Source organism: Littorina saxatilis, linkage group LG2 (genome assembly GCF_037325665.1).
Source record: "Littorina saxatilis isolate snail1 linkage group LG2, US_GU_Lsax_2.0, whole genome shotgun sequence".
In the NCBI taxonomy this organism is placed as follows: domain Eukaryota; kingdom Metazoa; phylum Mollusca; class Gastropoda; order Littorinimorpha; family Littorinidae; genus Littorina; species Littorina saxatilis.
The window spans coordinates 51,150,377-51,173,660 of record NC_090246.1 but is presented as its reverse complement, the minus strand read 5'-3'; the positions used below and the strand labels follow the sequence as shown (position 1 = coordinate 51,173,660).

The following is a 23,284-nucleotide window of genomic DNA, read 5'->3' as shown; positions in this document are numbered from 1 at the left end:
TTAAGACCCACATTTCTCAGATTTGCGGAGGTCTTAAACCAGAGGTACCACTGTATTACTTGTGTGCGGAAAGATAAAACTGTTTTCTCCTGAGCTTGCCTGGCTGTCTCCCTCGTAGGATTGTCAGTCAAGGCTGATTGTGTGTACGAGCAATGTGCGAGAGGACTGTTTTCCCAACACGCTTGGCCGCTCGCACGTGTTTGGGATTTGGAAGCATCACTGACTGAGGGTTGAAGAGTGTGAATACCTGGGACTGGGCCCGGGGGCAACTCGCTTTCTTTTCCTGAGGTGTGTGTGTGATACAAGGCAGAGAGCGGGTACACTGCTCCTGGCTTTGTTCTGTGACTGACAGCCGCTGTCCGCACCCTTTCTGTGGGAGCTAGCGGACTCATCGCACTTTGGTCACTTCCATTTATTGGAATAAGGAGTTTCTACCACAATCTGTGTAATCGCATTAGTGTAGCCTGGGAGCTTTTCTATTGTGTGCGTGTTTGTAGTCTTCCTCTTTCCTTTCACACACGCGGCCAGGTTTGTAAGTGTGTGTTTGTGCGTTAATTAAAGGTGTCGAGTTTACCTGCCCCAGGGTGGTCACATTTCTCAACGAGGAGGATGCCGGTCAGAACTAGTTGGTTTCACACCACAAGTGTTGATGTTCTTTACCCTATAGGCTGTGGTTTCAGTCAGTCCACAGTTGTGGTTTCGTGTGTGATATTCGTTGAGGAGTAATGAATCGCAAAAGGATACTGTGGAGTGTGATCTAAATCAATGATGAACTTAGTGTCAGTAAACATTTTGGTTAAGATAGATTGATTGTGATTATGACTCAGATTAAGGATGATGAAGATGGTTGAAGAGAAGGAAGAGGGACATCTTGATAATGACTTTTGAAGCGTCCACGGTGATAATAATAACCGGATGATGAAGACGATGACGACGACGACGAATATCATTCAACCATCTTCAGTACATCATGCAGTAGCTAAGTTTAGTACCTTTTTCTTCAGGCCTTTTCCTAACCATCCTTCAATTTCAGTGATAAATCAATACGACCATGTTCTAACCAGCAACTATCCATTGTGTGTGTGCAGAGTGATGCGTGAGAGTCACCAGGGCGACGTGGAGCACCAGGAGGAGGAGGCACTGCTGACCATATCGGTGTCGGAGCGCATCTCCAGGATGCAGACCCTGGCGACCACCACCGAGGAGCGTCATGTCCCCAAGCCACGCTCTGGCACCACCACGCCTAAACGTGCCTGGTGAGAAGAAAACAAGTCGCGTGAAGCGATAAAAATTAGTCAAGATCAACACCACAAACCAGTCATCACCGAGACTACATTCAGATGGTCTAGGCTAACCATACCGAAGACCGAGACAGGTCACGCTCTCCGCCGCGAAGAACGCGGCCGTATTACACTTACTCAGTTACTGAACCTATTTTCTTTCATTCTGAGCAAATTTTTTAGAGTAAACATGACATATCTATATATTTTTGAATTCAGGAGAAGATGAGAAATACAATGCCATCATTGTTAAATCTGTTTGCGAAAAATCGATTTTAATGACAACTTTAATGAGCAAACTCATTAATTAATGTTTAAGCCTCGAAGCTGAAATGCAATACAAAAGTCCGGGCTTCGTCGAAGATTACTTGACCAAAATGTCAACCAATTTGCTTACAAAATGAAGGCGTGACAGTGCCGCCTCAACTTTCACAAAAAGCCGGATATGACGTCATCGAAGACATTTATCGAAAAAAAGAAAAACACGTGTGGGGATATTATGCCCAGGAACTTTCATGTGAAATTTCATGAAGATCGGTCCAGTAGTTTTCTCTGAATCGCTTTACACACACACACACACACACACCACACACACACACACACACACACACACACACCACACCCTCGTCTCGATTCCCCGTCTATGTTAAAACATTTAGTCAAAACTTGACTTTAATGTAAAAACAAAAGAATTGCAGGTTCTTGGAACGTTTAAATATTGACAAAACAAAACGTTCCATTTACAGTACGTCGGCCAAGTGTTCCTTTACGTAGACAGACAGACGAACAGTCATGGTACAAATAATGACCTTATCTCAAAGTCTCAAAGCGATGATTCTCGCATACCAAGATGCCGTGCCTGGTGAGTTTTGTTAAGAATATGCACATGATGACTTGTGTCAGTTGGGGTTGTTACTGAGATAGAAACAGTAGAATTCGACGTGTCTCGGTAAGCTTGGCAATGTACGAACTGCGAGAAGGTCGGAAGTGCGATTGTTGTCCTAAGCTTGGTTTAATTATTTGTCTGATTGTCTGAAGTGTTTGTTTTTATTACCAGGAAATGCGAGGGGGGGAGGGGGAATGGGTGGAAGAGTGGACACACATCCATCAAAGAATCTTGCTGAAAGCTCAGATTGACAATAATGAAGAAACGTGGTTTTTTGACTCACATGCGAAGCAAAAGTGAGTCTATGTACTCACCCGAGTCGTCACCAAACTATACGGCAGTCGACAGGAGTTGGAGAAAACGACAACATTTATCACCAGTGCTGGACTGATTGTGTAACCTCTGCGAACGCCAAGAAGAAGAAGACCCGAGTCGTCCGTCCGTCCGTCCCCCCCGTCCGTCCGGCCGTCCGGGCGGCCGTCCGGAAAACTTTAACGTTGGATATTTCTTGGACACTATTCAGTCTATCAGTACCAAATTTGGCAAGATGGTGTATGATGACAAGGCCCCAAAAAACATACATAGCATCTTGACCTTGCTTCAAGGTCAAGGTCGCAGGGGCCATAAATGTTGCCTAAAAAACAGCTATTTTTCCCATTTTCCCCATTTTCTCTGAAGTTTTTGAGATTCAATACCTCACCTATATATGATATATAGGGCAAAGTAAGCCCCATCTTTTGATACCAGTTTGGTTTACCTTGCTTCAAGGTCAAGGTCACAGGAGCTCTTCAAAGTTGGATTATATACATATTTTGAAGTGACCTTGACCCTGAACTATGGAAGATAACTGTTTCAAACTTAAAAATTATGTGGGGCCCATGTTATGCTTTCATCATGAGACACATTTGGTCACATATGATCAAGGTCAAGGTCACTTTGACCCTTATGAAATGTGACCAAAATAAGGTAGTGAACCACTAAAAGTGACCATATCTCATGGTAGAAAGAGCCAATAAGCACCATTGTACTTCCTATGTCTTGAATTAACAGCTTTGTGTTGCATGACCTTGGATGACCTTGACCTGTCACATGTATTTTGGTAGGAAAAATGTGTAAAGCAGTTCTTAGTGTATGATGTCATTGCTAGGTTTACTAGGTTTAGCTGAAGGTCAAGGTCATGTAAAGGTCAAGGTCAAGCATGTGAGTCGTATGGGCTTTGCCCTTCTTGTTTTTTTCTCACATTTAGTCAAGTTTTGACTAAATGTTTTAACATAGAGGGGGAATCGAGACGAGGGTCGTGGTGTGTGTGTGTGTGTGCATGTCTGTCTGTCTGTCTGTCTGTCTGTCTGTGTGTGTGTGTAGAGCAATTCAGACTAAACTACTGGGCCGATGTTTATGAAATTTGACATGAGAGTTCCTAGGTACGATATCCCCGGATGTTTTTTCCATTTTTTCGATAAATACCTTTGATGACGTCATATCCGGCTTTTTGTAAAAGTTGAGGCGGCACTGTCACACCCTCATTTTTCCATTAAATTGATTGAAATTTTGGCAAAGCAATCTTCGACGAAGGCCGGGGTTTGGTATTGCATTTCAGCTTGGTGGCTTAAAAACTAATGAGTGAGTTTGGTCATTAAAAATCGGAAACTTGTAATTAAAATTATTTTTTTATTAAACGATCCAAAAACAATTTCATCTTATTCTTCGTCATTTTCTGATTCCAAAAACATATACATATGTTATATTTAGATTAAAAACAAGCTCTGAAAATTAAAAATATAAAAATTATGATCAAAATTAAATTTCCGAAATCGTTTTAAAAACTATTTCATCTTATTCCTTGTCGGTTCCTGATTCCAAAAACATATAGTCTAATAGATATGATATGTTTGGATTAAAAACACGCTCAGAAAGTTAAAACGAAGAGAGGTACAGTAAAGCGTGCTATGAAGCACAGCGCAATCGCTACCACGCCAAACAGGCTCGTCACTTTCACTGCCTTTTGCACTAGCGGCGGACTACGTTCAGTTTCATTCTGTGAGTTCCACAGCTTGACTAAATGTAGTAATTTCGCCTTACGCGACTTTTTCTTTTTACATTTAGTCAAGTTTTGACTAAATGTTTTAACATAGAGGGGGAATCGAGAAGAGGGTCGTGGTGCATGTGTGTGTAAGTGTGTGTAAGTGTGTGTGCATGTTTGTGTCTGTCTGTCTGTCTGTCTGTGTGTGTGTGTAGAGCGATTCAGACTAAACTACTGGACCGATCTTTATGAAATTTGACATGAGAGTTCCTGGGTATGATATCCCCAGATGTTTTTTTCATTTTTTTGATAAATGTCTTTGATGACGTCATATCCGGCTTTTTGTAAAAGTTGAGGCGGCACTGTCACACCCTCATTTTTCAATCAAATTGATTGAAATTTTGGCCAAGCAATCTTCGACGAAGGCCGGACTTTGGTATTGCATTTCAGCTTGGAGGCTTAAAAATTAATTAATGACTTTGGTCATTAAAAATCTGAAAATTGTAATTAAAATTATTTTTTTTATAAAACGATCCAAAATTACGTTCATCTTATTCTTTATCATTTTCTGATTCCAAAAACATATACATATGTTATATTCAGATTAAAAACAAGCTCTGAAAATTAAAAATATAAAAATTATGATTAAAATAAAATTTCCGAAATCGATTTAAAAACAATTTCATCGTATTCCTTGTCGGTTCCTGATTCCAAAAACATATAGATATGATATGTTTTGGATTACAAACACGCTCAGAAAGTTCAAACGAAGAGAGGTACAGAAAAGCGTGCTATGCAGCACAGCGCAACCACCCCCGCGCTAAACAGGCTCGTTAATTTCACTGCCTTTTGCACGAGCGGCGGATTACGGTCATTGTGAAAAAATGCAGTGCGTTCAGTTTCATTCTGTGAGTTCCACAGCTTGACTAAATGTAGTAATTTCGCCTTACGCGACTTGTTTCTTTTTCTTCGATGTGATTCAGTTAGACAGGTGAGAAGAGGCGGCGATAAATGTCAGTGTATACTGTTTGACAAAATAACATGTTGTGACATGAGTCATTTCATTATTTCAGAAAAAAGTTACTCAACCCTACAATTATTGTTATCTCACAGGTCGGGAGGTGCCACACCACGCAAACAAATAAGCGTGGATGAAGGGGTGGCAGAGGTCATACCAGAAGAGACCACCACTACCACCACCATCAGCGGCACAACAACGACCCAGGATGAGGTGTCCAGCACGCAGCTGATAGCGCGACTGAACTCACTGTGGACCAAGTCCAAGGACTTCGAGGACCGACGCCACAAGTTCCAGAAGCGCCAGCGAGATGACTGGAGAACTCGCACACAGCCAGTCACCTTGGAGGAGATCCAGCAGGCCGATGGGTGTGTGTCACAGTTTTGTGTGTGTATATGTGTGTGTGTGTGTGTGTGTGTGTGTGTGTGTGTGTGTGTGTGTGTGTGTGTGTGTGTGGTGCCCCGTGATCTCTTTGTCTCTCGTTTGATCTTTTCTGTGCGTACATGTACGTACGTACTGAATATCGCCAGTGTTGTTGTTTTTGTTGTTGTTGTTGTTGTTGTTGCGTTTTCTGTTTCGATGCGTTCTGGCACAATGCAAGGGAGAAAATCATACAAAACGAGTTGAACATTGCTTTTGTGTTTGACATATAAATTCATGAAATGCAAGAAATCAAAGCACGTCATTTCCGTGAGGCTTCGTTTATACGACAGAGAGTTTTCCAAGAAAAGGAATATTCAGAATTACAGGGAAACTACTCTGTCTTTGGTCATGTTAGGGGAGAGACACTAACAAAATCATTACATAATGGTGAGGACGTATATGGGCTTGAATGGTATGCGCTTCACAAATGTATTTATATTCAATCGCTTTGATGTATCGTTCCAATATGTTGGGAATGGAGAAAAAACAAACAAGTGTGTTAGTTCTGCTCAGATCTTTTTAATGTGTGTTGTTTAGGTTGGTGTGCTTGTTGACGCTGTATCTGAAAAAGTATGCAGGTGTTCGCTCTTCAAGAGAAAAACGGAGAAAGATACCTTGCTTTCTCTTCTCTCTGTCACGCTTCATGTCTCTCGGTCTGTCTGTCTGTCTGTCTGTCTGTCTGTCTGTCTCTCTCTCTCTGTCTCTCTCTGTCTCTCTCTCTCTCTCTCTCTCTCTCTCTCTCTCTCTCTCTCTCTCTCGTTTGAAGAATGATGTAGTTGTAATGCCCTTAGCCTTTCAAACAAAAACCTATGTCTGTCTGTTTGTATGTCTCTCTCTCTCTCTCTGTGTCTCTCTCTCCCTCTCTCACTCTCTCTCACTCTCCCTATCTCACTCTCTCTCTCTCTCTCTCTCTCTCTCTCTCTCTCTCTCTCTCTCTCTCTCTCTCTCTCTCTCTCTCGTCCCTCCCAAGTGTTTTCAGTGTTAGCGTCACCAGCAGGGTCTTCTACATTCCCTGCTCCCACTGCTCCCACTGCTCCCACTGCCACCCTCTTGCTTAGCTTTCATATCATGCGGGAAGAGAAAAACTGCCACGGTTCTGGGTCCTACCCTCTGTAGCTTGGTTTTACTGGGTACAACATTCTTTCTCTGATTTGCCCACTGTCCCCCCATATATATTGAAAAAGATCCCCAGCGAGGAAGATTAGCATACTTCAGTCTGTTTTTCAGCAGTGTTGAGTGATCTCTTTCAGCCTGGAATCAGTCAGCACCTTCAGAGCGGAGGTCCGTCGCAAGGCCTCGCAGAATATTTTCGACCAACTGAAGAACCAGGACAATAGCAAGGCGAAGCACCCCTTGCCCACCAAAGACATTGAGTTCCCCCAGCACCTGACGCCAGAGAAGCGAGCAGGACCGACAGGGAGGCGAGGAAGACTCCAGCGCCACAACACTCTGCCCGTGACAGCCGAGGAATTGAACGCCATTCCTGAAGGCGAACTGATGGAGCCGGTACAGCTCAGAGAAAGAGACACCGACGACATGTGGAAGCGGGACTCACGCACAGACTCGGGGATACTATCGTGCTCTGACCTGGAGAGCCTGGGCTCGGACAGCCTGAGGAGCCTGTGCCTGGACATGGACCTGTCGGACAACGACCCTTCCCGTCTCAGCGTGTCCTCCAAGGCCTCCCTCTTCCGCCTGATGGACGAGAAGGCCAAGGTGGAGCGGGAGAAGGAGAAGTGCGCGAGCGGCGCCAAGCGCTACATCGACCGCAAGAAGCGAGAGAGGTGTCGCACGATGCCCGTCACAGAAGACGAGGTCAAGACAGCAGCTTCCATGGCGGACTCGGAAAACAAGAAGACCGCGCAAGTCAAGATCGCGCAGCCAGAGGTTGTCAACAGACCCAAGTCACCTTCTGGGAACGGAGAGTCCGAGGAGCAGCAGGAGGAGGAAGAGGAGGACCAGCTGACCAAGTGAGTAAGCCTCCTCCCTCCTCCCCCCCCCCCCATCCTCTCCCTGCATGATTCCTTGGTGGCGGGTCCTTTCCGGTCTGTTGCTTCCTGCCTGCAGCCTCTGGCATTTACCACCACCTCCACCATCACCAACCTCCTAGCCCGCTGCCCGCTGTTGGGGCGCCTGCTAATCTGTGTGCCTTCTACCTATAGTCCTTCTTCTTGGCGTTTTTGTAATACTCCTCGCTAACGTAGCTTAGCGCGTGCATACGGCTACCATACTTATATTTATTTAATCATCTGGGGGGGCTGCTCGGCTTTTTGTGGGTTATTTTTTACCTCTGTATTAATACGTGTTGCTATCAGTTTGAGATTAATAGTTCTTTTATCCTTGTAACCAGTGTGAATCCAGTTAAGTAGAGTCGTTGTGATTGCTGTTGATTTTCAGATTTCAGGCAAACACATCCACCAGTAGAATTTGACAGAAGCAGTAGTCATACTGACATAGGTCATACGTCATGGAAAGCTATTAGTGTTGCATATTCAGTGCTTCAAGCATTCGTTGATAGCTGTGTAGCGTTGGACACAGTAGTCTTAGAATTACAGGCCTTCTGTATCACAGCCAGATTTAGTCATGACTTTTGTCTCCTCAGGCTTAGCTTCACAAATACAATAGGTCAGTCAAGGCCATCACACATTTTTAGCACAGGAAGCCTGGTCACTTAAAAGGCGTAAATGTCGAATTTCTGTCAAGCAGAGCTTTCTGATTGAAATGTGTACATTGTTTTGCTGCGGTGAACGATTGCGTTTACGTAGAGGGTGGTGAAACTCAATTCCGGAAATGATTGTGCAGGTCAGTAGATGGTTGCCCTGACTGTCAAAACTTGGACAAACAAAGGGAGCTAGGTGAATATGTCAAGAGGTAAAGCAGTAGATAAGGGATCGTTCAACGCGGCGAAACAAGCTAACAGGATAGACTTGTTTAGGACACAGGTGGTCCCCAACAACGAGGCGTCACCCAGAGATCCTGTCAGTCATAATCTTGTATAGTCACAGCACCATGTATATCTACCTTTCATCTTATCTGCTTAGTTTTTGGATTGCTGTAGTCAGTTGCACATCCACTATTTCACTCAACCTTGTCAAAATGTTGCTCCAAAACGACATACTTTCGTATTCTATCTACGTGACTTTCAGTGCCATTTTGTGCAGTTGCCAAGGGTTTCTGTACTGTCTTTTTCAGCACCAATATATCCATTTGTATACAATGCAGTCACGCATGTGCCTTGTACTTAACTATCACAGTAAGTGTACAAAAATACACCCGTCTGCCTTCTGAAGTGCTTCGTTGGTAAATAGTCACCATGCACTTCGAACCGTTTTGCATTGGAATGAGTGAAGTAAACATGCAAATCTATGTACAGATTTCAAGCGCCTGTGGTATTAGCTTGCCGAGCACTTACCTGGGTGTTTGATTGACAGATGATTGTTAGCACAGATCCTTCCTTACACTCTGATAAAGTAGACCGCTCCTGGGACCCCTTTTATCCTGCTGACTCTTGGTGTACTCTCTGACCGTACTGTCTCTTGTTCAATATCCCTTACAATACTAGTGAGTCTCGACAGGATTTATTCAGTATTAGCTCAGTTGAATTCTGTCTTATGCCTTTGGAAAATTAATCTTTGCCTTTGATTTCAAGTTTTGCTGCCTGTTTGCTGGCTTAGCATTTTTTTTAAGACCTATGTTAATTTTCATTTCTCCATGAGCATAATCATACTGCGGGCACTGTAGTCGACGTAATCCTTCATGCTGACATTGCATTGCTGTACCCATGTGGACATCAAAGCAGCACCGCCCTGATATGGCCCTTCGGGGTCGGCTGGGCGTTAAGCAAACAAACAAACAAACCCATGTGGACATGAACTTTTTTCAATGTCGGTGTTCAGAAATATAGATGAGTTAAGGGCTTGCGTGAGGCTTTTCATCCCGAACTTTATGCTTTCACGAAATACGTCAGCAATATAAGAGATTTATGGATCGCAAATAAAGTCATATTTCTGCTTCTTTTATACTACGGCTGTCCAACACACCGACACTCTGAGCAAGCAATATGTAGCCGGCCGTTATTACTCTCTTGATGGATGGCTCTCAGGTGAAAGACAGTCTTTGTAGCCGCGGAGTAATGCCCACCGCCCACCACCCCCCAATCTTTGGTGTTACCAGTAGGCTTGATTTACTCACACGGTGCATACGAAACAAACAAAAAACTTTTATGTGTGTTGACACGATTTTATAAAATTGAAGCATCGCAGAACTTGGCTTAAGGGCTTAGGTCAGAAGGGCTTAGATATATTTTGAGACAGTAAGCAGAGTGAATCATGTGCATGTTGTTCTTTAGTCAGAACAGCAGTGACACTCGTATCCGGACTTGATTTAGTGCAAAGTAGCCCTTTAAAGTTCTATTGTTCTAGCCGTAAAACGCACTTTGTAATGGTGACAATCATCTCACATTTCACAGACATTCGCAACAACAACAAAACAGTAAAGTTACAGTCAGTATACGAACTGTTTTAGTCTATCAGATTGACAGCAGATGTGCATAGGGAGTCAAACAGTGTTTGTAATGTGTGTAACATGTGGGGTTGTGTGACATCTAAGAAAGCATAATATCGATCTCAGTGCTGAGCGAAAGGTCGGGTAGTGCGATGTGTTCTGGCTTGCTTCTCTCGGCTCGTATTGCTTCGCCGTCAGTCATGCTGGCTGTGCTGTTGAATTATAGATGAAATAATCGACACGCCGGTGCCATTGGTACATGATGATTAGTAAGTGTGACACTGAGTCAAAGAAAGATGTACCCGGACAGTTATCTGAGATTATATACAGCAAGTTGGGACGGTCACTTTTGCTGCGTTGACAAGGATTCTATAAGGACAAACAGAACAGTGATTGGCAGATAAAGATAAACTGCACAGTGTTTAGTGCATAAAGATTGCCATGATACCAGAACAGTGTTTATCGTCCTGACGTAATTTAAACGAACAGAGGCAGCTGGCCCGGTGGATAAGATACAGTCATGATTGGAGCATCATTGACGAGTTATGTTTTGCAGGGATGACAGAGCAGTGATCTACTCTTGACAGTGACACGGACACTGAGATGCTTCCGACGAAATGTTGATGAAGCGGGCAACACCTGGAAATACACGCTGCACTGGTTTGCGCATATTGCACCTACCTTTTTTTTAGGACCGGACACGTACGCGTTTTAGCTGACTTCATGGAACTTCTTAAGGCATGGCTCCTGTATTACCATCGTGCCTGCGACGACAACAAAAGTTTGTCAAGTTCCGTGATCTGAAACCAAATGATCATTTGGCAAATGGAAGACGGCGCTCCAACTATAGACATCAGGAAACGAGAGCTATGCGGAATCAGTCTCCTTTGTTTGTTTGTTTGCTTAACGCCCAGCCGACCACGAAGGGCCATATCAGGGCGGTGCTGCTTTGACATATAACGTGCGCCACACACAAGACAGAAGTCGCAGCACAGGCTTCATGTCTCACCCAGTCACATTATTCTGACACCGGACCAACCAGTATCAATCAGTCTCCTGCCACCTGAGAAAATAAGAATCATTAAAATGTACAAGCGACTTTCATTCTGAAATAGGATTCTTATTCCTAATCCTGTCAACCTGATTGATTCACGTTCGTTGTGTGTTGCTGCTTCACTCAGAGAAGGACCAGTGGATACCTTCTTGACCAGAGTGTTTTGAGACAGGGGTTGTTGCTTTGCTGTCAACAAAGCGGCGTGGTTGTAAGGAATGCTGAAAGAGCATCACGGACGACAATAGATAGTTTGCACTCTCGCTCTTATTTGTTGTACGCCCTTCACGTCTCCCAGTGGTCAAACACAAAATAAATTCAAGTTTGAACTAGTCGAGTTTAGCCTTGTGGGCCTGTGTGTTGTAGCTTACACGTTACTCGATCGTAGTTCAGAGAAAAAGACGTTGTCTTACCAGGACGTATGTATTGTATCCTGAGTTGAAGCACGAAACGTTTTGACCCAAAATGACTTATGCAGCAAGCGTCATCACATTGGTTTCGGTTGCGGAAATCACTTTCTTTTCAATCGTCAATATATGGCGATGGCAGTGCTAAGTATCAACTGTTTTTTTCAGTTGTGGATATCGGCTGTCTTCAATCGTCGATAGCTAGGTGCTGTCTTTAGCAGCGGGTATCATCTGTTCGTTTTCAGTACTAGTTATCGACAGTTTTCAGTACTGGACATCGACTGTTTTCAGGGCTTTGTTTATATGGAAGAAGATTGTAGCCGTGGATTAGCTAGCTACCAAGGACAACAAATGAGACGAAAAATTCAATCTGGTGTTGGCGTGTGTGTCACGACTTGGTAGCCCTGTACGACAATAAGGGCAGGGCGACAATTACATTGTATTAACCATAGTCAATGCAGCTAAAGTTTGTTTGGCGATGGTCATTTGTGTTAGAATTCTAGGCCGTATATGATAACGGACCATGTTCACGTCACATCAAGTTGCTCCGGTGATGATTGTTAGCATGTCGTTGCCTAAACAGTGATATGGATGTATGACACAGGAGTATGGGTCCTTCTCTGCAGTCAAGTGTCGTTATGAACTGTGCAGGAGTAAATGTGACCCCACGATTGCTTCACTGTAACTTGATGTGTGCACGGTTAACAACAACGAGATTTTCTTGCGAACTGCCATCGTCCTAACGATGCACGAACACTGGTGGTGCCTTGTGGAAAGAAATTAACAATGTCAAAGACTCAGGAAATCAGAACATGAATTGGAAAGTATTGGTCACTTCATCCTGTAAAATGTCGGACGCCTGTTTGCATTGACAAGACTGAGATGCGGCGGACTCCGTCGAGTTTACGTAATAGCTTCGTTTTCACGTCTGACATGACCAACTGTCACAGAAGGAAAAGGAAGCTAGAAACAAAATGTGTATGGGACTTGTAGTGTGAGCTGTTGCACAGTCGTGTCGTATTTGCTGACTACGTGCAGCTAAAACTCGGTGAAACCTTGACATAGTGAGTTCGCCGGTGACCGACCGCCCACAAAGTATATCTGAGGTCACCGATTGCCACTTGTCATCCGCCTACAAACAATTAAAGTGGCCTGCCTGGAGAGAAAAATAAAGCCATCTTCAGTGAATTCCTTCCATCATCATCGAAGCGAGCCGGGAGGTAGTTTAGTCACAGCGAGAGGAGCTCAGTTGGAGCACTTCACTCAGCTGTTCAAGGACAGCTCAGTTGCAGGTCAACCACGCATCAGCAACCATGCGAAGGAACGATCCGTCAAAGTAAGCAGGATAGATCACACGTGGGGGAGGACTTGAGTGGAGAGTTGGGCGAGAGGGTCTGGAGAGTTGGGGGGGGGGGGGGGGGTTAGGAGATGCCCGGGCAGGAGGGAAGGGGGGGGGGGGGCGGACATATGGAGACAGCATGTAGGATGAAGAACGGAATGTAGTCATTTGGATTTGTCAGTGGCACAGCAGTGTAGAGCAGGGCAAGGGGATGATGTATGGTCCGGCTTTGTCAGGAGGTACAGAGGGTGCTACACGCTGCAGCACTAACTTGTCTCCTCCAGCGTCCCCCGCGGGTTAGGGGGAGTCCCATATTGGTTGGGACGAGAATGAATTTACCCGATGCTCCCCAGCATGTCGTAAGAGGCGACTAACGGATTCTGTTTCTCCTTTTACCCTTGTTAAGTGTTTCTTGTATAGAATATAGTCAATGTTTGTAAAGATTTTAGTCGAGCAGTATGTAAGAAATGTTAAGTCCTTTGTACTGGAAACTTGCATTCTCCCAGTAAGGTAATATATTGTACTACGTTGCAAGCCTCTGGAGCAAATTTTTGATTAGTGCTTTTGTGAACAAGAAACAATTGACAAATGGCTCTATCCCATCTCCCCTCTTCCCTCCGTCGCGATATAACCTTGAACGGTTGAAAACGACGTTAAACACCAAATAAATAAAGAAAGAAAAGTCTCCTCCAGCTAGCATCCTTCTCAGCCTCCCGTCATCTGCGTCTTGCTGGGGTGAAATGCGAAACAAAGGGGTAAATTACGGCTAGCCTGCGCAGATGCCGAGGATGCATCGATCCTTGCTGTCCTATTATGGCATGTCGTGTGCAGTGCAACAATGGTATAGGGTACAGTAAGAATATCTTCATGCAGGCTCAAGTGAAACCAGACTACACGTTTGTGGAGTCAGTGTTTGAACTTTCAAAAGGCAGAGTCGTGGCTTGGAAAAATAATTGTGTGACGGAGCTGCCTCAGTCCGAACTTAGCTTCTTTTGGACTTGGTTGCAAGTGCTTTGTTAATCGCTCATGGCAGCCTGGAAACGTCATTCCAGAATAATTTAGTGTTCGTGTATTGGATGTTTTGTTCTTGTGTTGCACAAAAGGTAAAGGGCTGTTCGTTTTCCTGCATGTGTTATGAGTGAAACAAATATTAAAAAGTGCTTCTAAATGTGTATATGTGTGTCTGTGTGTTTCCACAGAAGTGTATCTTGATATTAATTTCGAGTCTTGCGGCAAGGACAGTTGCTGGTTGTGACACGAAGGGACGAGATTTTCAGAGTTCTTAGTGCTTCAGTCTTTGTGCCCGCTACCCCGTAACTCACGTTACCTTTACCTGACCACTTGGACATTGTAGTTCCGCCCCATGCTTAATTTGAAGCTGACCACAAATTTCTTATCCGTTTCTTATTCAAAATTCTACTTCTTTCACTTCTTCTTCACTCATAAATATAGGTATTCAATTACACACTTGTAAAATACGCACTGTTTTCTGTACGTATGTGCACTTTTCCTTCACGAGATTTTTACGTTTTTTCTCTGTACTTTCGGAAGATTTTCATCTTCTGATCTCTTCCTGCTGATTATTTTACATTTTTAATATGCACGTACGTAGAAGACTTTGCAAATTTATTAAATAAGATAGATTAGTATCCTAGCTTTTTGTCAAATAAAGCTTTGGCTGTCTGTCTGCCTGTGTATCATGCGCGCGTGTGTGTGTGTGTGTGTGTGGAATTTTGCACCCTATTATATGGGCGACCAGTCTGCTGTGTGGAGCCTTATGAAATAACATTATTTTGCATGTTGCACAACAGAGGGATTCGCTGTTTTTGCTTGCGCATGTCTACAAAATCACTCGTCAGTATGACACGGTTGGCAGAGGTGGGGGAGGGGGGGGGGAACAGTTAACCACAGAAAAAACACGAAGTTAAGACACTGCTTGGATAATAAGTAACACAAGAAAACAATTAACACAACAAAACCTGATAACAACTGACAACTACTTTCTGCGTAACATGTCTTTAGCCGCATACAGGGGAGGAAAAAGTGCTAACTTTTCTTGTCCAGATAAGTTGCCAAGATGGCATCTTTTATTGGTATGTTACTCTTAGCGTCAAGCACAAAACAGATGTGTCGATGTACAATATCGGCATGTATTGAGAGCATATATTTGGTAAACTGACCGAACAAAAGTCAGCGAATGTTGAGTCTTGACTTAGAATAAAATGGACATTGTCTCAGAGTGACACTAGGCAATACGCAGGTTGCAAATACTAGGCCTTGCCGGTGTCGAACGTGTGTAAAAGAAATTTTAAACGAAACTGATAGAGAAAAGAAGAATAAAATAAATAGGATAATGAATGCAATCCGCAGGTGGCAATTAAAAGGCCTTGAGTGTCGGATGTGTTGAAAAGAAATATAAAAGAAGAAGAGAGGAAAAGAAGAAAACAAAATAATAACAGGATAATGAATGCAAAGAGTAATGACAAATACAATACAAAACAAAGAAACCTTATCTTGCCCTGACAACAGAGATGGGTGTGACACAGTATAGAAATGTTTGTGTTGTTTCACGTGCAGACTGACCCTAGCGGAGAAGGTGAAGCTGTTCTCTCAGAAGCAGAAGGAGGAGGCGGAGGCGGCCACCACCAAACCCCCAACACGCTCTGATGCTCCCGTACGTCGTCGTGGGCGTAAACTGCAGCCCTCACGCTTCCAGACACAGGTCAGTTGCTTTGTATGAACACACTTACAAACGCACGTACAGACAGACGAACGGACAGACAGGCAAACAGTCGAAGAGACCGATTGGGGGATTTAAGAAAGACGCACGTACGCACACACGCACGCACATACGCACGCACGCACGCACGCGCACACACACACGCACACACACACACACACACACACACACACACACACACACACACACACACACACACACACACACACACACACACCACTATTAATCAAATAAAAAGAAGCTTCACTTTTTGTTTTCAACTCCAGCTGCCGTTGCCCCTTTGCAATTTACTATTCAAATCGTTTACAGTTTTTTTCTACACACACCACTATAACACCTCCAACCACCATGTCTTTGTGTACACTGAACTTTTCAACTTGTCGCATAGGGGATTCGTCGGTGTCATCGGGTTTAAGGGTAGATTTTGTACGCAGGTTTTGGGTCAAGAATTAGCCGGTAAGAAAACTAAAATAGGTATGGAGCACGCCTGAGGCATTCCGTGAATTTGAAGCTTGGTGTAACATATCCTTGAATGATTTCAGTATTCAATTGAATAAGCAAAACAACCGTCTGGTTTTTATTTTCAAATAATCAATTTTCAAAAGGAATACCACATGCTTGAATTACACGTAAGTGGACGTAGACACAGAAGAAAAGGGTCCGTGGTTTTGCAGCAATGAAACGGGAAGGAAGTTTGTAAGAAACTGCTAAAGGCATTTAGCCCTGTAAGGTATGAGGGCTGTCACTGTGATTCTTGCCCGCCTGCCACATGAATGGGGGCAACGCTGAATGAGGTTTTAAGTGTTTCTTGATGATGCACGACTGCGCACAGTATGGTGCCCTGTCTGTATGTGTAACTTATTTATTCGTCCGTGTTGCTGTCCAAAGTCCTGACAGTTGTCAGATCCTTCTGGATCTGTTTCAACATATTATGCTGCGTCGGACGAACATGTCTGGCATTTGCTGCCCTAAGTAATCGATTTGCGGCATCAATTACTGACGACACCCCGGGCAAATTCGCTCGAACGAAACGTCCAGCAGCCGTTTTGTCGGAAACTCTATAACAGTTAACGATAGTAATATCACTTGCGCGCACCATGCCGCCGTTTTGCAAAACCCTCGTTATCTGCTTTATTCATAGTTTTAGCAATAGCGCGCACAAACGTGCTATTGATATAACTCTAAATAACAGTTAACGATAGTTTCGAAACTCTATTTAACAGTTAACGATAGTTTCGAAACTCTATATAACAGATAACGATAGTTTTGAAACTCTATATAACAGTTAACGATAGTTTCAAAACCCTTTGGGGGCCCGGGTAGCTCAGGTGGTAGAGCACTGGACTTGTGATCGAGAGGTCGCTGGTTCGAATCCGGGCCGGGACGGACACGGGTCAACTTTATGTGCAGACCCAGAGACGGTATCCATCTCCCACCCCCGTGTCACCACAATGGCACGTTAAAGATCTTGGTCATTCTACCATAAGTGCAGATGGCTGATACCACCTAAAGGCTAAACACGCATACATCAAAAAGCCGTGAGGGCGTAAAACTCGAATCGTATAAACCAATTCATGTCCAATAATTATAGGCAATTAAGACCTGACGGACAATAAGCCCCTTAAAATGTACTTTTACTCAAAACCCTTTATAACTGTTAACGATAGTAATATCAATTTGGCGCACCATACGGATCTCCCTGTCTCTGCTGGATTTGAGGTAAAGATGTACTGGGACACGAAACTCAAAAAAGTGGATTTGTTTAAATGGCCGGGTTAAAGCGCAGAAGCTGGTTCTTTTAGGTATGAGTCTATAGAGTTTGGATCGTGTGTGCATGTGTGTGTGTGTGTGTCAGTGTGTGTGTGTGTGTGTGTTTGCGTTTGTGTGTGTGTGTGTGTATGTGTGTGTGTGTGTGTTTGCGTGTGTGTGTATGTGTGTGTGTGGGTGTAGGTGTGTGTGTCACAGTTTTGTTGCATTCGTGTTTATCAGGACAAGAGAGCAACTCCGAACTTCCAGGGGAAAATAATTACTAACGGGATATCAGGAAGTAAGAGCACATGTACGTCAGGTTGAGTTTCAGTTTTGTATTGGTATGTCAGTCAAGTGAATGAAACAAGGAAGACAACTGTGTGTGAAACAGCATTTTAACTTTGTTTTAACTGGTCATACGAGCAGGATCTCACCCCCCACCCCCACCTCCGACCCTACGCCAGCACACAGAATCGTGTTTTTCTGCAAAGGTGTGCGAGCGACAAGTTGACTTCCATTTTCTCACCTTCTGCACAGGACTACACATCCGTTTCAGTCGAGGCTTCTTGATCGGAACTACTGCACAATTTTAAATGTTAAAAAAAGAAAAGTAGTCTAACGAATGTATAATACTCTTGATCGTCTAATTAAACTCCTGATTGTAGTTGTGTCCATTTATTTAGTGATGTGGAGTTCTCATCGTAGCAATAACAGACATGAACTTTCCTGAACAACTTGTTTACTTCCATTCACGAAATAGTATATTTTCATGCTGATGTTTTTCAAATCAAGCAATCATTTGTCACTGAAAAGCTGAAGTAGTCCGAAGCTAATTTTAGGTCTTGAGTCAAAGAGTGCAGACACATTTAGAGTGTTCCTGAACTTCAGCACGTGTGTAAATCTTTTTAAACGTAGCGTATTCTTTGACTGTCCACAGTGTCTGTAGTGAATCGGAGGACTGTGACATTCGGAAATAAATGGAGCCTCCTTCGCGGTACAGGTTTTTATTTTCCAACGTCAGCCTGGATTGTCAGTTGTTCCTTTTCGTCATCGCAAACGGTAACTCAGGAATTTAAAATCAGGACGGGGATGTAGCTCAGTCGGTAGCGCGCTGGATTTGTATCCAGTTGGCCGCTGTCAGCGTGAGTTCGTCCCCACGTTCGGCGAGAGATTTATTTCTCAGAGTCAACTTTGTGTGCAGACTCTCCTCGGTGTCCAAACACCCCCCGTGTGTACACGCAAGCACAAGACCAAGTGCGCACGAAAAAGATCCTGTAATCCATGTCAGAGTTCGGTGGGTTATAGAAACACGAAAATACCCAGCATGCTTCCTCCGAAAGCGGCGTATGGCTGCCTAAATGGCGGGGTAAAAACGGTCATACACGTAAAATTCCACTCGTGCAAACCACGAGTGCACGTGGGAGTTTCAGCCCACGAACGCAGAAGAAGAAGAAACAAAAATCAGGACAGACTGTGGCAAAAGTAACGGCTTCGCTGTGCTAGCTGCCCTGACAAAGCGAAGTTGCATACGTTTTGACGATGTTCCTTTAAATGCTTCTTGCAGGGCTGCGAGTTTCTTCACGCTAAAACATTTCTTCTCAGTCGTTATAGAACGGTCTGGCAGTGAGCAGCGGTACGTATATCTGAAGCTAGCAGTTATATGGTCGTCTGTGAAATTCTTTTAAAGTTGGGAATCGAGTCAATGATTGTCCGCCAAGGGAATGCACGTGATGTGTAGTTTTCCATTCTGTGCTTCTAGCCGGCCTGTGTGTTCACATGATACAGCAGTCTGGATACAGTAACTCCATTTCCTGATTCCAGCCTGTCTTTCTTGTTGTTGAGACTGTCAGTAGAGGGATTTCCTAGTGCTTGATGTCGTCCCAGTTCTCGGGGCTTCATCTGTGTATCCCAGGTGCTGTGTTGTGAAAACTCATCATTGGCTGATACCACAGCGACTGGATTTTTCTCTCCCGACACCCACATTGTAGAAGACTATACAGTTTGTCCTACAATCCGCGCTGACAGTTGGACCCGTCTGCAAACGACAGAAGAAGAAGAAAGATCTTTATGTTTCGCTGGTGCTGAAGTGTGACGCAGTTTTCTTGATGACTCAGGACGCTTTATTACGGGCATAGAGGACACTTGTTTACGGGCATGGACATATATCACAAGAGTATAGATCCCAGTTACGGGGCAGTAAGTATGTTATTGATCTGTAAAAACGGCGCGTAACACCCCGTGTCGCTGCTGTGGTAGCGTTTAGCGAACTGAGCAGTGACAGGTAACCTGCCTGCCCGCCTGTCTGCCTGGCTGCAGCCAATAAACTGTGACAGAAGAAAGCGACGGATAGGGATTACTAGCTATTGATTGCTTGCATCTGTTTGGCGTCACTACTACCCACACACACAGTCAACTCCAGAATCTGCTTCGTCAGTCGTGCCTTGATGAACCTTCTGCGTAGGACGTGATGCTGCTTTTGTTGGATTATTCCATTGTTGTTTTCTGCGCACACCTGTTGATCTGTCTTCTTGTGCTTGAGGGCGGGAAGCGTTCAGGCAAACGGTGAGTGGTGTGGTAATTATTACACTGCAGCCTTATCATCATCTTTATCACGGGAGTAGTCGTAATAATGTTCTTCGGCACATCGATTGTGAATAGTGTCATGCACCAAGCCAGTGGTTTCTATACACAACGGCAAGTGGGCAAACATTCTCTGTCTAGGAACGATCGAAGGCATTCGTCTGAATGCGCCTAAACGGTGGCACAGAAGTCATTACAAGCTCGCCGTCATCTTCACGGTAGCAGTCGTAATTATATTCTTCAGTATATTGACTGAGAATGGTTATCGTACATTATTTTTAAGCCATGGGTTTCTAACTGAGTACGGGCAACGCGTTTGGCAAACACTCCGTCTCTGAGAACGATCGAAGGCGTTCATGCAGACAGTGGCACGGTAGTCATTACAGGCTTACCATCAGTAATGTTCACCACAGTGTAGTCGTCATCATTTTCTTCGCTACAGCGGCTGAGAATATAATGATCATCATGCGCGTATGTTACTGTGACAGGTGCATTCGTTGCGGTGATGCAGTTCCTTGGTGGCTCCCTGACTCCAATATGCCATCGATCCAGTTATGAAACTGATATCGCTGGGACAGTTGTGCTGTGATGATTATGAACTCAGACTGCTAAAGGATACCATACTGCTTTGGTCAGGTAACTGCGGGCTAAGCATCGTCACTGCGATAATAACCATAATCATATTAGGTTCTTCTCTGCACCACTGACCAAAAATAGCACTGGAAGCGTAAGTCTGTCATTGACCGATCCATCTTATGGAGAGCCGCTACACTTTGCAGTCTCTGTCCACTGATCGCAGGTGCGTAGCGTCAACTATTCCCTCTGCTCCAAAATAGGGGACAGCGCTTAGTGACTGTAGCCTGTGTATTGAAAACATAATTATGTGGGCGCAAACAAGAGACACAGCCTGGTGGTTGAGTGACCGTCGCCTGTATGTGCACTGTTTGAAGATAATCGTCCAGTTTTGGTAACACTGACAAAGCCAGTACAAGTCAGCAGGCAAACATACAGGACAGGTGAGAAGATTATGCACTGTGTGGTCATAGTGGGGTTGTGACCTCACCGGCAGCACACCTGTGTTGACCACGCCTTTTTGAGTGACTGTCCGGCACATGTGACTTGGTTGGTATTGGGCTTACTTCTTTATGCGAGTGACTGAGCCAGTTTTCCTCACCTTTCTTTTTCTTTCCGACTTTGTGAGAGGACACAACAGCTGCATCGTTGTGACTCAGGCCGTTCGTTGTTTTTTTGGATGAGCTTCTAGTCGGACAAGGTATACGATGGAGAGCTGTTATAGTGTCTTGTGCTTGTGAGATTTTTATTTTCTGTCTTTCTTTTTATATTTAGTCAAGTTTTGACTAAATATTTTAACATCGAGGGGGAATCGAAACGAGGGTCGTGGTGTATGTGCGTGTGTGTGTGTGTCTGTCTGTCTGTGTGTGTGTGTGTGTAGAGCGATTCAGACTAAACTACTGGACCGATCTTTATGAAATTTGACATGAGAGTTCCTGGGTATGAAATCCCCGAACGTTTTTTTCATTTTTTTGATAAATGTCTTTGATGACGTCATATCCGGCTTTTCGTGAAAGTTGAGGCGGCACTGTCACGCCCTCATTTTTCAACCAAATTGGTTGAAAGTTTGGTCAAGTAATCTTCGACGAAGCCCGGACTTCGGTATTGCATTTCAGCTTGGTGGCTTAAAAATTAACTAATGACTTTGGTCATTAAAAATCTGAAAATTGTAAAAAAAAATAAAAATTTATAAAACGATCCAAATTTACGTTTATCTTATTCTCCATCATTTGCTGATTCCAAAAACATATAAATATGTTATATTCGGATTAAAAACAAGCTTTGAAAATTAAATATATAAAAATTATTATCAAAATTAAATTGTCCAAATCAATTTAAAAACACTTTCATCTTATTCCTTGTCGGTTCCTGATTCCAAAAACATATAGATATGATATGTTTGGATTAAAAACACGCTCAGAAAGTTAAAACAAAGAGAGGTACAGAAAAGCGTGCTAACCTTCTTAGCGCAACTACTACCCCGCTCTTCTTGTCAATTTCACTGCCTTTGCCATGAGCGGTGGACTGACGATGCTACGAGTATACGGTCTTGCTGAAAAATGGCAGCTACTTGACTAAATATTGTATTTTCGCCTTACGCGACTTGTTTTCTTTCTCTAGTTCTACGCTGATTTGTATACGCGAAATAGGGTTTTTTAAGGTATTTGATCCTCGTCTGATTCAGGAGTTTCTTTTGTTTTTACATTTAGTCAAGTTTTGACTAAATGTTTTAACATAGAGGGGGGAATCGAGACGAGGGTCGTGGTATATGTGTGTGTGTGTGTGTGCGTGTGTGTGTGTGTGTGTGTGTGTGTGTGTGTGTGTGTGTGTGTCTATGTGTGTGTGTGTGTAGAGCGATTCAGACTAAACTACTGGGCCGATCTTTATGAAATTTGACATGAGAGTTCCTGGGTATGATATCCCCGGACGTTTTTTTCATTTTTTCGATAAATACATTTGATGACGTCATATCCGGCTTTTTGTAAAAGTTGAGGCGGCACTGTCACACCCTCATTTTTCAATTAAATTGATTGAAATTTTGGCAAAGCAATCTTCGACGAAGGCCGGGGTTTGGTATTGCATTTCAGCTTGGTGGCTTAAAAACTAATGAGTGAGTTTGGTCATTAAAAATCGGAAACTTGTAATTAAAATTATTTTTTTATTAGACGATCTAAAAACAATTTCATCTTATTCTTCGTCATTTTCTGATTCCAAAAACATATACATATGTTATATTGGATTAAAAACAAGCTCTAAAAATTAAATATAAAAATTATGATCAAAATTAAATTTCCGAAATCAATTTAAAAACTATTTCATCTTATTCCTTGTCGGTTCCTGATTCCAAAAACATATAGATATGATATGTTTGGATTAAAAACACGCTCAGAAAGTTAAAACGAAGAGAGGTACAGTAAAGCGTGCTATGAAGCACAGCGCAACCGCTGCCGCGCCAAACAGGCTCGTCACTTTCACTGCGTTTTGCACTCGCGGCGGACTACGTTCAGTTTCATTCTGTGAGTTCCACAGCTTGACTAAATGTAGTAATTTCGCCTTACGCGACTTGTTATCTCTTGTTTTCTTTCTTCTTTCATTCTTTAATTCCTTCGTTCTTTTTCTTCGGTTTTTATATTATTGATCCTTGTGGAAAACTGTTTCCGTTGTTTCTCTTACCTTCTTTCTTTCGTAGCCAGTTAAACGCTGAGGTGCAGACCT

The 23,284-nt window shown here is 43.6% G+C and overlaps 1 protein-coding gene across 7 annotated transcripts in view; it reads left to right on the top strand.

The window, feature by feature from the left end:
* Positions 1–23,284, top strand: part of LOC138959187 (supervillin-like) — a 186,147-nt gene that overhangs the window by 121,847 nt on the left and 41,016 nt on the right. For 6 of the 7 annotated variants that reach the window (XM_070330578.1, XM_070330576.1, XM_070330577.1 and 3 more), the window contains 4 exons: positions 1,089–1,256; positions 5,300–5,572; positions 6,878–7,597; positions 15,505–15,649. In XM_070330578.1, coding sequence (XP_070186679.1) covers positions 1,089–1,256; positions 5,300–5,572; positions 6,878–7,597; positions 15,505–15,649 — 1,306 coding nt within the window. The remainder of the gene's footprint in view (positions 1–1,088; positions 1,257–5,299; positions 5,573–6,877; positions 7,598–15,504; positions 15,650–23,284) is intronic. The other variant, XM_070330579.1, reaches the window with a different exon arrangement.